The 15,017-nt window shown below is 38.5% G+C and overlaps 2 protein-coding genes across 4 annotated transcripts in view; one reads left to right on the plus strand and one right to left on the minus strand.

The window, feature by feature from the left end:
- Positions 1-371: 371 nt before the first annotated feature.
- MCM6 (minichromosome maintenance complex component 6) overlaps positions 372-15,017 on the minus strand; it is a 38,359-nt gene continuing 23,713 nt past the window's right edge. For 2 of the 3 annotated variants that reach the window (XM_057745763.1, XM_057745762.1), the window contains 4 exons: positions 7,908-8,043; positions 7,269-7,424; positions 3,921-4,060; positions 372-826 (listed from right to left, as the gene is read on the minus strand). In XM_057745763.1, coding sequence (XP_057601746.1) covers positions 710-826; positions 3,921-4,060; positions 7,269-7,424; positions 7,908-8,043 — 549 coding nt within the window. In that variant the 3' untranslated portion in view covers positions 372-709. Of the gene's footprint in view, positions 827-3,920; positions 4,061-7,226; positions 7,425-7,907; positions 8,044-15,017 lie in introns of those variants that run through there. The other variant, XM_057745764.1, reaches the window with a different exon arrangement.
- LOC130858773 (heterogeneous nuclear ribonucleoprotein A1-like) lies at positions 12,818-14,076 on the plus strand. Its single transcript, XM_057745765.1, has one exon. The coding sequence runs from the start codon at positions 12,823-12,825 to the stop codon at positions 13,807-13,809; it is 987 nt and encodes a 328-aa protein (XP_057601748.1). The 5' UTR covers positions 12,818-12,822; the 3' UTR covers positions 13,810-14,076.

Here is a 15,017-nt window from a genome sequence, read left to right on the forward strand (position 1 = left end):
CTATTGTACTCAAGCCAGTAGAGAGTGAAGTTTCTACTAGTGAACTCAAATGCCACATATAAACATTCCCCAATTGGCCCCACAGGCCCCAGAATGCCTTCTGTTGTCAGAAGCTGCAACAATAGGAACTGCTACATGAACATACTGATCAAAGCTAAGCCTCAGGGACTATTAATATCATAAACAGCAATAATTCTTTTCCTGGAATAAAGCCATAAAATTTAAGTGTTGTCTGTAATATAGAAAATGATGTATTTCCCTTAAAAAAGCAATTAGAAAATAATTCTGAGACCTTACGCTTAGGATACAGAAGTTTAAAAAGCTATTAAAGAGTAATGAAAAAAGTATAATACACTTTTTATTTTCATAAACTCTCTTTATTTTGGTGAAAAAAGCAGTAGTTGGCAATTGACAGAAGTTATTTCTCCAATATGATACCACATAACATAAAAGCAACAGACCTTTTCCTCCTCATGAAAACAAAGATCTTAATTATAGAAACAACACATTATTGCAATCCAGCCTTTTTTCAGACAAGCAGCACGCTAAACAAAGGGATACAACCTCTGTTGGTATAAAAGGAATGTGACATACAGAGCAATCAACGTGGTTCTTTTCCTCCCAGAAGCATTTCTCTGGCTGGTAGAGCTCCATCCAGACTCCAGGCCAGAGGAGAAGGGCCACAGTTTCTCTGGTTACTTTGAACAGCTCAATCTTCAAGCAGGTAGTTAGGGTTAACTACTAAGTAGGGATCCTCTTCATAGCTCTCACTTCCTTCCGAGGAGCCTTTCAATCCAGCCTGGGTGAGCTCAATTAGAACGTGATCCTATGGAACAGAAACGTCTGTCCTCAGATCTCCAGCAGTATTAGAAGAACGCTAAGATACACAGGACTTGACCCTTCTTCTGAATGTTTGCTACTAACATTTTCTTTCATTTCCCCCCAGAAACTCTCTCAGAAAAAGGACTATATCTTAAAATCAACATCAAGTTTCTGCTACATCACCTTCCCATTAGGATATAGACCTTTTCAGGTCACAAACTTCCTTTGAAAAATTAAGATATGTATCAGTACAATTGACACTGATTTTAATCAGGTTCCCTAGCATACATATTACATCAACTACTTATAAATAAACTTCAAAAAAGAACATGAATTTTATAATCATGCAATTGTATAAAATCCTGATAAGTATGTTTATCCTTCTGTTTATCACTCTGATAAAAGGGCTTAATTTCACTTAATATTATATTAATTTTAAATTATTGGCCACTGAACTCTTTCATACCATCCATTCATAATTCAGTTAGAAGCAGAATCTAAAGATAATTAACATGAAAAAATTTTCACTCTGACCTATTAACTAATAAAAAAAAGTAGAACATGCCATGTGGCTTAATAAACTTGGTGACAGATTTGAAGCCACGATGTAACTAAGCCAGTCTAATATGTCCACAATGAGAAGAATTCCTATCTAAGGGCCATACAGAGGAACTCAGGAAATAGTGATTTGATCCTAAGAAGGTGGAGAAGTCCCACAGTGTAAGTACTAATTCCACTAAGACAGATCGGACACTTTCAAGCACTCACTCTGCATTAACACACCTTCATAGGAAGCACATTTCATCAGCACAGTACAAGTTCCTCAGTCTTTTGTATTGAGTTGGCTCAGGCAGTGAGTCAAACTTAAGAAGGTAAGCCCAATTTAGATCAGTTAATTTCACTATGTGTCCCAATGTGTGTTTCTTGCATGGACCATTTTATCTCACACTGATCCCAGGGCCACAAGGGGGAGGGAAGGGCTGGCCTGATACAAACACATTGCCCACTACTATACAACTCTGAGCACAATACCGCCCCTGTTCAGCTTTAGTTTTATATGTATTATTCATTAAATTTTGAATAGAATAGTTCTTCCCACGCCACTTACCTGTAATCATAGACTCATCTAGTTCTACAGGGGGATAGTTTTTCAGATGACAAACTATGATGTGTGACAACTATAATATTTATATAGTAAGCACTGTGATGTGAATTGCAATCTCTGCCACTTGAACAGAAAAATTCAATCATTTAACAAGTATTTGACCCCTCTATGAGCTAGGCATCACTGCAGATCCTGGGGATACAGTGGCTAACAAAACAAAGCCCCTGCCCTCATGGTGCTTGCATGTTAATAAGAGAGACAAAATAAACACCTAAATAAAGACTGTACTGCCAGGCAATGATAAGCATTATGAAGAAACAAAGTGTAAGGGGGTGACAGCAAGGAGGAGGCTATTTCAACAGGGTAGGCGAGAAGAACTTCTCTGAGAAGGTAACATCTGAGCTGACATGAGAATGGAGGAGGGAATATGGGCAAAGAAACAAAGGGCAAGTGCAAAGGCCTTCATGCTTGGTGTGTCTAAGGAACAGTGACAAGGCCAGTGTCACTGAGCAGAATGGACAAGGGGAAGAGTCTATGAAACGAGGTAATGAGGTGGGCAGGGACTTTCTTGTGTAGGGTTTTATAGGCCAAGGTACGGAGACTGGCTTTTATTCTAAATGTGAGGGAAGGACCTGGAAGGTAGGGCACTAAAACAGTTTGATTTGTTAAAAGATCTGTCTGGTTGCTAGGCAGAGAGCCACTGCACGGGGGGGACAGTTAGGAGGCAGCTGTGGAGGCCCAGGCATGGTGGCTTGGGTGGATGCGATGGTAGTGAGAAGAGAACAGAGAATACTGATACTGAAAGCAGCGCTCACAGGATTTGCTGATAAAAGAAGTTGTGAGGGGAAAGTGAAATCAAGCAATCAAGGATAATTCTAAGATGTCTGGCCTAAAGCAACTGAGTAAGTGAAACACTGCAAGGAAAAACTGTTGAATACATTAAGTGTGAGATGCCTATTAATTTATAAGTAGGCAGACAGCTGCACACATTAGGAATTTAGAGGCTGGGTGAGAGCTGGAGATATAAATATGGGAGTCATCACAAATGGTTTTCAGTTCATAGAACCAAATGAAATCACTCAGGCAATGAATATAAATAAAAATAAGGTCTGAGGACTAAGCACAGTACTTCATTTAAAAAGTGACAAGAGAAAGACTCAGGAAAAGAATAAGAGGAAAAAACCAGTGAGAAGACGACCCAGGAAAATATGGTGACTCAGAAGCCAAGTGAACAAAGTATTTCTAGGAGTGATCAACTTTGACAGATGCTGCCGACAGGCTGAATACTGAAAATAACCAACTGACTGGAGTAGTGAGAAGGTATGTATGTAATGGTCCTTTAAGAGAGGGGGAGAATGAACTGCCTAGGGAAAAGTAACAACACTGAGCAGTGCTACTGTGAGGTCAGTGCTACTGTGACGTTGGTAAGACAGAAGTAAAGAACTGTCCATTTGAGATTGGTGGTCATGAATATAAAATAAGAGTGGGCACATGGTTGTATGCTTTTCTCCACATACTTTTAACTGCTTAGATATTAGGTACAGAAAACAAATTAGATTTAACCAAATCTGGAGTTTTGCCAAGTAAATAATACAAAAAGAGAATGAATGAAGTTCAAAGTATAAGAAAAAAGTGATTATGGGATAGACTGTAAGCTGGATAACAGGGGAGATAAGAACATGAGGAAGGATAAAATGCAGAAAATAGGTGATAGTGGTCAGGATGCTTGAAGGTTTACGGTAAAGAAAGTGGAAAACAAAGATTAAAAACACTCAAATAGACCCTAAATTTAATTTGCCAGCTTTAAGTTCTGCTTTTTTTTAGCAGAAGAAATAAGCCAATTAATTGTTGTTAATTCTCTCTTGTTTTATACAAGTCCTAGTTCTGACTAGATTCTAATAACTCAAAATAAATGAACATCTAATGAACCTATAAAGATGTGAGACATGAACTCCCTCCCTAATATCCCAGGGAAGCTTAATTCTATACGTACATAGTGGGTGAGTCGATAAATGACTTTCTCTATGATCCTCTTTTTATTTATCAGCTCCTCTTCAGAATCTATTTCTGATTCAATTTCCTTCAAGTACCAATTAACAAGCTCACTCCTCTTTAAAGCCGACTCATCCTCTTCTGCAATGAAAGAAAATACATTTAAAAAGGATTAAATTATCCTTGTAGTAAACTGTATTGCTAATTCTTGGAGTCTGCATACACAATTAGATAACCATCAATCTGTCAGAAAACATATCTGCTGAAATAAGGTTTGCAATGTTCCAGCATAAGCCTGAAATAACCTGTTTTATTACTTGAATTAAAGTAGGCCTTTCTTTATCCTGCAAAGAAAAATCTAAAAAATGGAGATTATAAGAAACAAAGTTTCCTAAAACTATAACGATTTTAAAGTATGAAGGTGTTTCCTTCACCTTTTTCTTCTTTTTTGTAAAAAATTATTATTATTATTAATTTTTGGCTGCACTGGGTCTTTGTTGCTGTGTGTGGGCTTTCTCTAGGTGCACGGGCTTCTCATTGAGGTGGCTTCACTTGTGGAGCACCTGCTCTGGGCACGTGGGCTTTAGTTAGTTGCAGCACGTGGGCTCTTGAGCTCGAGCTTGGTAGCTCTGGCACACAGGCTTAGTTGCTCTGCAGCATGTGGGATCTTCCTGGACCAGGGATCGAACCTGTGTCCCCTGCATTGGCAAAGGTGGGGGTGGGGGGTGGCTGGGGGAAACGACACACTTAACCGCTGTACCACCAGGGAAGTCCTCCTTCATCTTCTCATGCTTCACCACCTATGACAATCTTTGTCGACAGCAACTGAAAGCATAAATTAGGAATGAAGTCACGGCAAGCAAAACTGCTCAGATCCCCCTTTGGAAAGGGGAACACTTTATGGTTGAGGTCAACTGAGGAGTGAAATCCATAGGAGTTCAGTCAAAAATAAAAAATTACCAATTTAAAAAAAAGATAGGGCTTCCCTGGTGGCACAGTGGTTAAGAATCTGCCTGCCAATGCAGGAGACATGGTTTTGATCCCTGGGCTGGGAAGATCCCACATTCTATGGAGCAACTAAGCCCATGTGCCACAACTACTGAGGTTGCGCTCTAGAGCCTGTAAGCTGCAACTACTGAGCCTGTGCTGTAGAGCTGGCAAGCCAAAACTACTGAGCCTGCATGCCACAACTACTGAAGCCCGAGTGCCTAGAGCCCATGCTCTGCAACAAGAGAAGCCACCACATTGAGAAGCCCGCACACCTCAACCAAGAGCAGTCCCCGCTCTCCACAACCAGAGAATGCCCATGTGTAGCAATGAAGACCCAACACAGCCAATAAATAAATAAATATTTTTAAAAAAGATAAATTTATTTATTGATTGATTGGCTGCATTGGGTCTTCGTTGCTGTGCATGGGCTTTCTCTAGTTGTGGCGAGGGGGGACATGCTTCACTGCAGTGTGTGGGCTTCTCATTGCTGTGGTTTCTCCTGCTGCAGAGCATGGGCTCCAGGGGCATGGGCCTCAGTAGTTGTGACACACAGGCTCAACAGCTGTGGCATGCAGGCTCCAGAGCGCAGGCTCAGTAGCTGTGGTGCATGGGCTTAGTTGCTCTGCAGCATGTGGTATCTTCCCAGACCAGGGATGAAACCCCTGTCCTTTACCTTGGCAGGCGGATTCTTAACCACTGTGCCACCAGGGAAGCCCCCAAACTACCAATTTGTTCCAACAAGTTCTGTCCTTATTGACTGAACTATCTGCCCTTTAGAGTCCAGAACTCTAAATTCACAGGAAAAATTGGAACTTGGATAATATTTTTAACTATCACAGATAGTTAACTATCACAGATATAAAGTGTAATAAAAGAAAACTTCACTTCTCTTGATTTTAGAAACTGCTAATAAAATACAAAATCAAAATAGGAAAATTTTAGCTTTACTGATGATAATGGCTCTGAAAAGTTTTATTATGGTTGTACTCAAATTTCAGTGGTTTGTCCAAATGTTTTTGAGTAAGTAACCTCCTTGGTTTATAGTTTCAAGTTTTGCTAGGGGACTTCCCTGGTGGTCCAGTGGTCAAGACTCTGTGCTCCCAACGCAGGGGGCCTGCGTTCGATCCCTGGTTGGGGAACTAAGACCCCACATACAGCAACTAAACCCACATGCTCTATAGCCCATGCGCTGCAACCAGAGAAGCCTGTGCACTGCAACGAAGACCCAATGCAGCCAAAATAAAAAAAATAAAAAAAAAAAAGTTTTGCTAGAAAACAGCTGTCTGAGGATTATTAACTTACCTGGCTGGGTGAATAGTGACTTTTTTCTTTTTTTAGGGAAAGAAGGAAGACCTAGCAGAATGCATCTGTGGAATGCAGTGTGTGGGTGCTACTCATATCTTTGCTCCATTGATGGATGGCAATGGCCATGTTTAAAACTTAGTTGCATGAGAGAGAAAGAATAATGAAGTATAATGTGAACACAGGAATGTTTGCTCCCAAATCTTTTTTATGTGAGAAGGGACTGGGACTAAAACCTGTCTGTTCTAGTGGCCTCTTTACTGCCTTCTTTCCTCTTTCCCACTGGTCCACAGTTCCCAGGGGAATGAGGGCAGAAACTAAAGGGCTCAAATCTTTTAGTAAGCTAAGACAATCTCTGGTGTTCTCTTCCCCCATCACAGTTAGGACACTGGGATGAGAATATGTCTGGAAGCCAGCGTATTAAAAGTCAAATAAGAATTACCTGATGGTTAATCACCAAACTGAAGTTTAACTTCTTCATTTAATCACTTTTCCTTCTGCCTTGTGGCTAATTATAGGTTGAGAAAACTTGGATAGCATGGTAAAGCAGTTAAGAACAGGACGGGTATTATTGTTCAGATATCATACTTTACTTACAGAGAAATGAGGATTTTACTTCCTTTCTAGTCTGGACTGTACTTGTGCTAATAGTCTTTTGAGTTCAATTACTTGTCTACGAAATATAGATACCCTAGCAATCCATCCATTTTAAACAAAGCCATTGTAAGGAAGAGTGACTTTGCATCTGTAGAAACATTTGTTAAGTGCGTCTTTATATATTATCAGATCCCAAATTTGGCTTCACAAATACTAAAATAGGCCAAGGACATTAACAAACACAAGTCATAAATCTTTGACAATGAACTTGTGGGGAAATGTCTAGGGTGGTAGATATGCTGACATTCCCTAGTAGATTTTGTTTGCCAAAGTGAGCTTGTCTAACAATTTATCATCTCTTCTGACAAAATAACACAATCTTTAGCAATTAGAAGTTGTTTACGTGAATACAGCTTACATAAATGACTTGGCATGTGAGCAGCACTAGGTATGGCCTCACCTTCTTCCATCTTTCTGAGGTGAAGCACAATGAGGTTAGAGATTCGGCAGTATTCAGAGAAGCCCAGCCTTAAGGAGGCTTTTGGAACAGAATCTTGGTTCACGTCTTCACTGTGGCCGTTAATTCCATTCACAGGAGCAGGGCTATCAGCATGACCTAAGTGAAATATGAACTCTTTGAATCTTGTTTCTGTGTCTCCCACACTCCCTTATCAAATGTTTATAAATATACTACTTACATTTTAATACTAAGTTAAAAACAACCACATATACTCAGTATTTAGTAACTGTACAAATACATTAGAAGCAACTTTATAAATGCTACGAGTGAAGGAAAAAACCCATTTGGAAGGGATGGGACGATTGGGAGATAAAAGGATTTCATGATCTAAAAGTGCATTTTCAATATTAAGTCCACCTGCTCCATTTTGGTGTATTTCTCTCAGTCTTTCAAGCATATACATTTTATATCAGCTATTTAATTATATTTTAATTTATAAACAGTCAATAAAATTCAACATCCATCTTTTCCCCTTTTGCTACATAGACTTCATAACCATCAATAAGTGTACTTTTTCCACGACATCTCAGAGAACATTTTGGTCCCTAACTCTAGAATGGTCATGAACAGACACCTCACCATTGATGCCATCTGGGCCCTCATCTACCTCCATCTGGGCATCTTCTTCTTGATCTAGATTGACATCAGGTGTTTCTACACGGATGATTGATTTATTCAGTAACCTGAAAGCTTCCTTCACATGTTTAGGCTGGACCTAAGCCAATTAAGATGAAATATATCAGTAAGCCAGTCTTTTTGATATACCAAGCAGATTTTTTTCCATATGAAATTACAGTGGCATTTTGGTTTTCTCACACTCTCCCTGTCACATGACATAAAACATAAGCGAACACCATAAATTCACCAGAATGACTAAAAGGACCAAAATATTGAGTATTGAGAATGTAGACAACTTTCATTCACTGCTGTTGGGAATATAAATCATTACACCCATTATGGAAAACTGTTTTTCAGGCTTTACTAAGCTGTGCACATGTACAATCTATGACCCAATAATTCCACTCCTAGGTACACACTGAACAGAAATGTACATATAAATACACCAGATGAACTAAAAGACATGCACATCCCATAAGAACCCAAACTGGGAACTAGCCAAATGTCCATTAATAAAAGAAAGAGCCAATCACTGTGATATATTCACTGATAGTTATGTGTATTTAACCACAACTGGGAGGGGAAAAAAAGTTTGAAAACAACCTAACTGACCATCGGGAAAAGTATGGTTAGAGTACTGTATGGCCATAAAGAAAAAAAAGAAAAAAAGTTATCCTCAGAGAAGGTAGCAGTGACTGTAAAGAAGCTCAAAGGGTAGCTCTTAGAGATGCTAGTAAGCAATGTTCAACTTCCTGATCTGGGTGTAGGTTACACAGGTATGTCACTGAAAGTTAACTGAACTGTACACTTGTGATTTGTGCACTCTTTGTACATATCTTTTGCCTCAATAAAAAGGCTTACTTGGAAGAAAAATTACAAGTCTATTTGGGGGCGGGGGTTGGGGGGCAGAGATTGCTTTCAGTCCTTGTATAAAAAACCAAGTTTCTCTAAGTCTACTCCCTTCCCAACTAGCTGAGCCCCATAACAACAGATAAACCCAGCAGAGCAGCATTTTTTTTTTTTTAAATACATTACCACCTGCAAGGAAACTTTGAGTCATTTGAGAACAGTCAATATCAAGACATATCCTAGTAAACTTACTGGTCTATAAAAATAAAGAATACTTTGGAAAGAGAAAAATATCAAATTAATTATGGGGGAAAAATTAATAATAAAGGGCTGGTCTCAGATATCCCCAAAGGAACAACTGATGTCAGGATATAGTAGAAAAATTCATAAGAAAAGAAAGTATGAGCAGAGGTTGTAGGTTATTCAGGTAAAGACTACAAAATAATTACAAATGGGCAGAAGACCTACATAGACATTTCTCCAAAGAAGACACACAGATGGCCAAGAGGCACATGAATAGATGCTCAACATCATTCATTATTAAAGAAATGAAAATCAAAACTACAATGAGGTTATCACCTCACACTGGTCAGAATGGCCATCATGAAAAAAATCTACAAACAATAAACGCTGGAGAGGGTGTGGAGAAAAGGTGGGACTGTTGGTGGGAATGTAAACTGATACAGCTATGGAGAACAGTATAGAGGTTCCTTAAAAAACTAAAAATATAATCACCATATGACCCAGCAATTCTACTACTGGGCATATACCCAGAGAAAACCATACTTCAAAAAGACACATGCACCCCAATGTTCATTGCAGCACTATTTACAACAGCTAGGACATGGAAACAACCTAAATGCCCACTGACAGATGAACGGTTAAAGAAGATGTGGTACAATATACAATGGAATATTACTCAGCCATAAAAAGGAACGAAATTGGGTCATTTGCAGAGACATGGATGGACCTAGAGACTGTCATACAGAGTGAAGTAAGTCAGAAAGAGAAAAACAAATATCGTATATTAACACATACATGTGGAATCTAGAAAAATAGTAGAGATAAACCTGTTTGCAAGGCAGAAACAGAGACACAGACATAGAGAACAAATGTATGGACACCAAGGGTTTTGGGAAAGAAGGGGTGGGATGAATTGGGAGATTGGGATTGACATATATATACTAACTAATATGTATAAAATAGCTAACTAATGAGAACCTGCCGTATAGCACAGGGAACTCTACTTCACTTTGCTGTACAGCAGAAACTAACACAACATTGTAAAACAACTATACCCCAACTAAAAAAAAATTTGCTGATTGCCTCTCACCTGTAACAGATGAAAATCAAATGATAAATCAAGCAATGGATAAGCATATCTGACTGCGCAAAGGTAAACAGTAAAATATTATTTACTAAAATCAGGTGGTTTAGAGAGAAGGAAAGAAAAATGATGAAACATGCTAGTTTTATCACTCTTCATAGTAGGGAACCAACAGAGAACTAAGGGTACAATATAAAGTTATAATAATAAAGGCAACCACTAAAATAAAATGTAAACTTTCTGAATCTCAGAACTGCACATACAAGCAAAAGCAAAGTGACCACAAAATGAAAAATCATTTCAACTACAAAAAGAAAAAAAAACCCCCAAAACAAAAATAAACCTCTCTCTCATACCAATAAATGTAAACATGTTTAACTTACAGATTAAAACAAAACCTGACTATGCTACATATATGTGACACACTTAAATTTACTCAGAAATGACAAAATACAGTAAAAAGTTAGGCAAAGGTATACCAGACAAAGAAAGCAAGGTGGAGTAATTTGGGACAAAAAGCGTAAATGAGACAAAGAAAGTTAGAGGGTACAAATCACGATGAAAATATATGTACCAGTTAAGAGGACAATATTTGTAAAATAGAAATTATAGGAGATAAAAGGATAACTACAAAGAGACACTAACTATGTTGCTAGAAAAATAAAAACTATTCATAGGAGACTCTTAACTTTCAATCTAGAAAAGATGCAATAGACCAAAAACCCCTCAAAAAAACAGAAGCCCCATGTAACATAATAAGGTAACCTCCCCCTTCACAGATATATATAAAATTATGTACACTGTAAACAGAGACTAGGCCTTCCATTGAAGTGTTCATGAAACGTTTATAAAAATTGGCATTGGGCTACAAAGAAAGCATCCAAGAAACCAAATTCCAAAAAAACCAAAAAACTAAATGAGAAACAGACATCATTTTCGAATCATAATGCAGTAAAATTAAAACAAGCAACCAAAAAAACCACATTCTAACTGGATAATATTAAACTCTGAAACAACTCTTGGAAGTGGATACTTTTCTAGGAAAATGTAGCTTACCAAAACTGACCCAAGAAGAGGGACTTCCCTGGTGGCGAAGTGGTTAAGAATCTGCCTGTCAATGCAGGGGACACGGTTCAATCACTGGTCCAGGAAGATCCTACATGCCTCGGAGCAACAAGGCCTGTGTGCCACAACTAACGAGCCTATGCTCTAGAGCCCGAGAGCCACAACTACTGAAGCCTGTGTGCCTAGAGCTCACGTACTGCAACGAAGAGTAGCCCCTGCTCACCACAACTAGAGAAAGCCCACACGCAGCAACAAAGACTTAATGCAGCCAATAAATAAATAAACAAACAAACAAAAAACCAAAAAACTGACCCAAGAAGAGATAGAAAATCTAAACAAGACTGATTTCCATGGCAGAAATTAAGAACTACGTGCCCAAACTGTATATACTAGACCCAGAGAGTTTTACTTGAGAATTCTTATCAGTAAAACAGCAGATCATTTTAATGCAATAGAAAACCATTCTAGAGTTGAGGAAAAAAGGGAAAACCTTCCAAAAATTTAAATGAAATAACAACCGTGGCACTAAAACAGAGAATGCAAAAACAAAGAAAAACAGAGACCAATGTTTTTTATGAGTACTGCTTTAAGTTTCTAAATAACAGCAAACAGAAGCCAAACGCATTAAAAAAGTAGGATTTACTCCAGGAAGGCTTGATATTAGAAAGTCTATTAGTTTATTTTTCAGTTTAATAAATCCAGGAGAAAAAAAATCATGATTAACTCTAAACACACTAAAAAGACATCTGGCAAACCCCCCCCCCCACAAAAAAACAAACTTCTTGATAAAAATATTTAAGATAGGAATAATAAATGTCTAGTTCCTATTGATAAAAGTATATTGTATCTCAGAGCCAATTAGAAACAAGAAAAAAAAGCCCAATGTCACAATTATTAGACACTGTATTGTAATAGCAAAAGTAAACTTAGTGGAGAATATGGGAAAAGATTAAGTTTATTTTTCAAAATAAGAATAGAAAGAAAACATATGCCATTTATCATTTGCAAATAAGAATGAAAACCTGGAAAATCAATAGACTCAACTGAAAAACAACTACAAATAAAAGGTATCAGTATGGTACAAAATAAGTATACAGAAATTAATAGTTAATACAAGCAACAACCAGTTAAAACATTAAATGGAAAAAAGTCTAGCTTCAATACCAAGAAAAATAACAAAATATCAAGAAATAAATTCAACAAGAAACATGCAAAAAACATATGAACTTTAAAACCTATTGGGTGAAACAAAAAAAGACATTAAGTGGAAAGATAATGAATGATGTCTCTGGTACTCATCAGGACTGTTCAAATGTTTGCTTTTCTCATTCTAGACACATGAAAGGAAGGCACTTCTTTAGCCACTTGAACTTAGGCATGGCCATGTTAATTCCTCTGACCAATGAAATGTGAGCAGCAGTGCCATGTCATTTCTAGATAGGTTAAGAAATGGCATATGCTTCACCTTTTCTTTTCTCTATCTTCTGTGATCATGAAAGTATATATCAAGAAAGAGCCTTTACATCAGCCTGAATTTCTGAGCAATGTGAAGAGGAGAACCTCTGGCTAACATAAATGAACATGAAGCATGAGAAAAAAATGTAATTGGTGGACACCGCTGAGTAAGCATCGTTGATGTCTCCCTCCTCCACTGCCGTCATGTCCAAGTCAGAGTCTCCCAAAGAGCCCGAACAGCTGCGGAAGCTCTTCATCGGAGGTTTGAGCTTTGAAACAACCGATGAGAGTCTGAGGAGCCATTTTGAGCAATGGGGAACGCTCACAGACTGTGTGGTAATGAGGGATCCAAACACGAAGCGCTCCAGAGGCTTCGGGTTTGTCACCTATGCCACTGTGGAGGAGGTGGATGCGGCCATGAATGCAAGGCCACACAAGGTGGATGGAAGAGTTGTGGCACCAAAGAGGGCCGTCTCAAGAGAAGATTCTCAAAGACCTGGTGCCCACTTAACTGTGAAAAAGATTTTTGTCGGTGGCATTAAAGAAGACACTGAGGAACATCACTTAAGAGATTATTTTGAACAGTATGGGAAAATTGAAGTGATTGAAATCATGACTGACCGAGGCAGTGGCAAAAAGAGAGGCTTTGCTTTCGTAACCTCTGATGACCATGACTCCGTAGACAAGATTGTCATTCAGAAGTACCATACTGTGAATGGCCATAACTGTGAAGTAAGGAAAGCCCTATCTAAGCAAGAGATGGCTAGTGCTTCATCGAGTCAGAGAGGTCGAAGTGGTTCTGGAAACTTTGGTGGTGGTCGTGGAGGTGGTTTTGGTGGGAATGACAACTTTGGTCGTGGAGGAAACTTCAGTGGTCGAGGTGGCTTTGGTGGCAGCCGCAGTGGTGGTGGATATGGTGGCAGTGGGGATGGCCATAATGGATTTGGTAATGATGGAAGCAATTTTGGAGGTGGTGGAAGCTACAATGATTTTGGCAATTACAACAATCAATCTTCAAATTTTGGACCCATGAAAGGAGGGAACTTTGGAGGCAGAAGCTCTGGCCCCTATGGCGGTGGAGGCCAATACTTTGCCAAACCACGAAACCAAGGTGGCTATGGCGGTTCCAGCAGCAGCAGCAGCTATGGCAGCGGCAGAAGGTTTTAATTACTGCCAGGAAACAAAGCTTAGCAGGAGAGGAGAGCCAGAGAAGTGACAGGGAAGCTACAGGTTACAACAGATTTGTGAACTCAGCCAAGCACAGTGGTGGCAGGGCCTAGCTGCTACAAAGAAGACATGTTTTAGACAATACTCATGTGTATGGGCAAAAAAAACTCGAGGACTGTATTTGTGACTAATTGTATAACAGGTTATTTTAGTTTCTGTTCTGTGGAAAGTGTAAAGCATTCCAACAAAGGATTTTAATGTAGATTGTTTTTTTTTTTGCACCCATGCTGTTGATTGCTAAATGTAATAGTCTGATCATGATGCTGAATAAATGTGTCTTTTTTCAAACGTGCTGTGTAAAGTTAGTCTACTCTGAAGCCATTTTGGTAAATTACCCCAACAGTGTGAAGTTAGAATTCCTTCAGGGTGATGCCAGGTTCCATTTGAAATTTATTTACAACCTGCTTTGGTGGAGAAGCTATTGTCTTCAGAAACCGTGGTGTAGTTGAACTGACAGTTACTGTGTTGTGACCTGGAGTTCACCTTTAAAAGGGTCACCCAAGCAAAGTCACGGGATTTTTTTGGTTACTAATATTATGATTGTTGGCACATCCTATGCAATATATCTAAATTGAATTATGGTACCAGATAAAGTTACAGATGGGAATGAAGCTTGTGTATCATCCATTATCATGTGTAATCAATAAACAATTTAATACCGTCAAAAAAAAAATGTAATTATTTCTGTTTTAAACAGCTGAGATTTTTATAGTGGCATAATCTAGATTCTAACTGCTATTATGTTTTCTTAGGTAGGAAAAATCACCATAAAGACATCAATTCTCCATATTAACATATAAATTCAACATGCTCTAAATATCAGTAATTTTTGGGGGGGTATACTATTTTTATTTTACTCATATTTAAATTTCACCTCAAATACTGAGCTCAAGTATAAGCTGGCCCTAGGTTCATATTTTTTAAATAAAGATAAATGGACATATAACTTTAAAAGTGCAATGTATTTCATGTTGCACAATATATTCAACAATTACAGAAAATCTAGGGGGTGGTAATAATTATATACCTTTATACATTTAATAGCACAGGTATAGGGACAAGTCATGCGATTGGAGGAAAAACCCATTTCAGGGCTGAACAGAGAGGTCCTTGAAAACCGATTGGAGGAAAAACCCATTTCAGGGCTG

This window comes from Hippopotamus amphibius, chromosome 8 (assembly GCF_030028045.1).
Source record: "Hippopotamus amphibius kiboko isolate mHipAmp2 chromosome 8, mHipAmp2.hap2, whole genome shotgun sequence".
Taxonomy (NCBI): Eukaryota; Metazoa; Chordata; class Mammalia; order Artiodactyla; family Hippopotamidae; genus Hippopotamus; species Hippopotamus amphibius.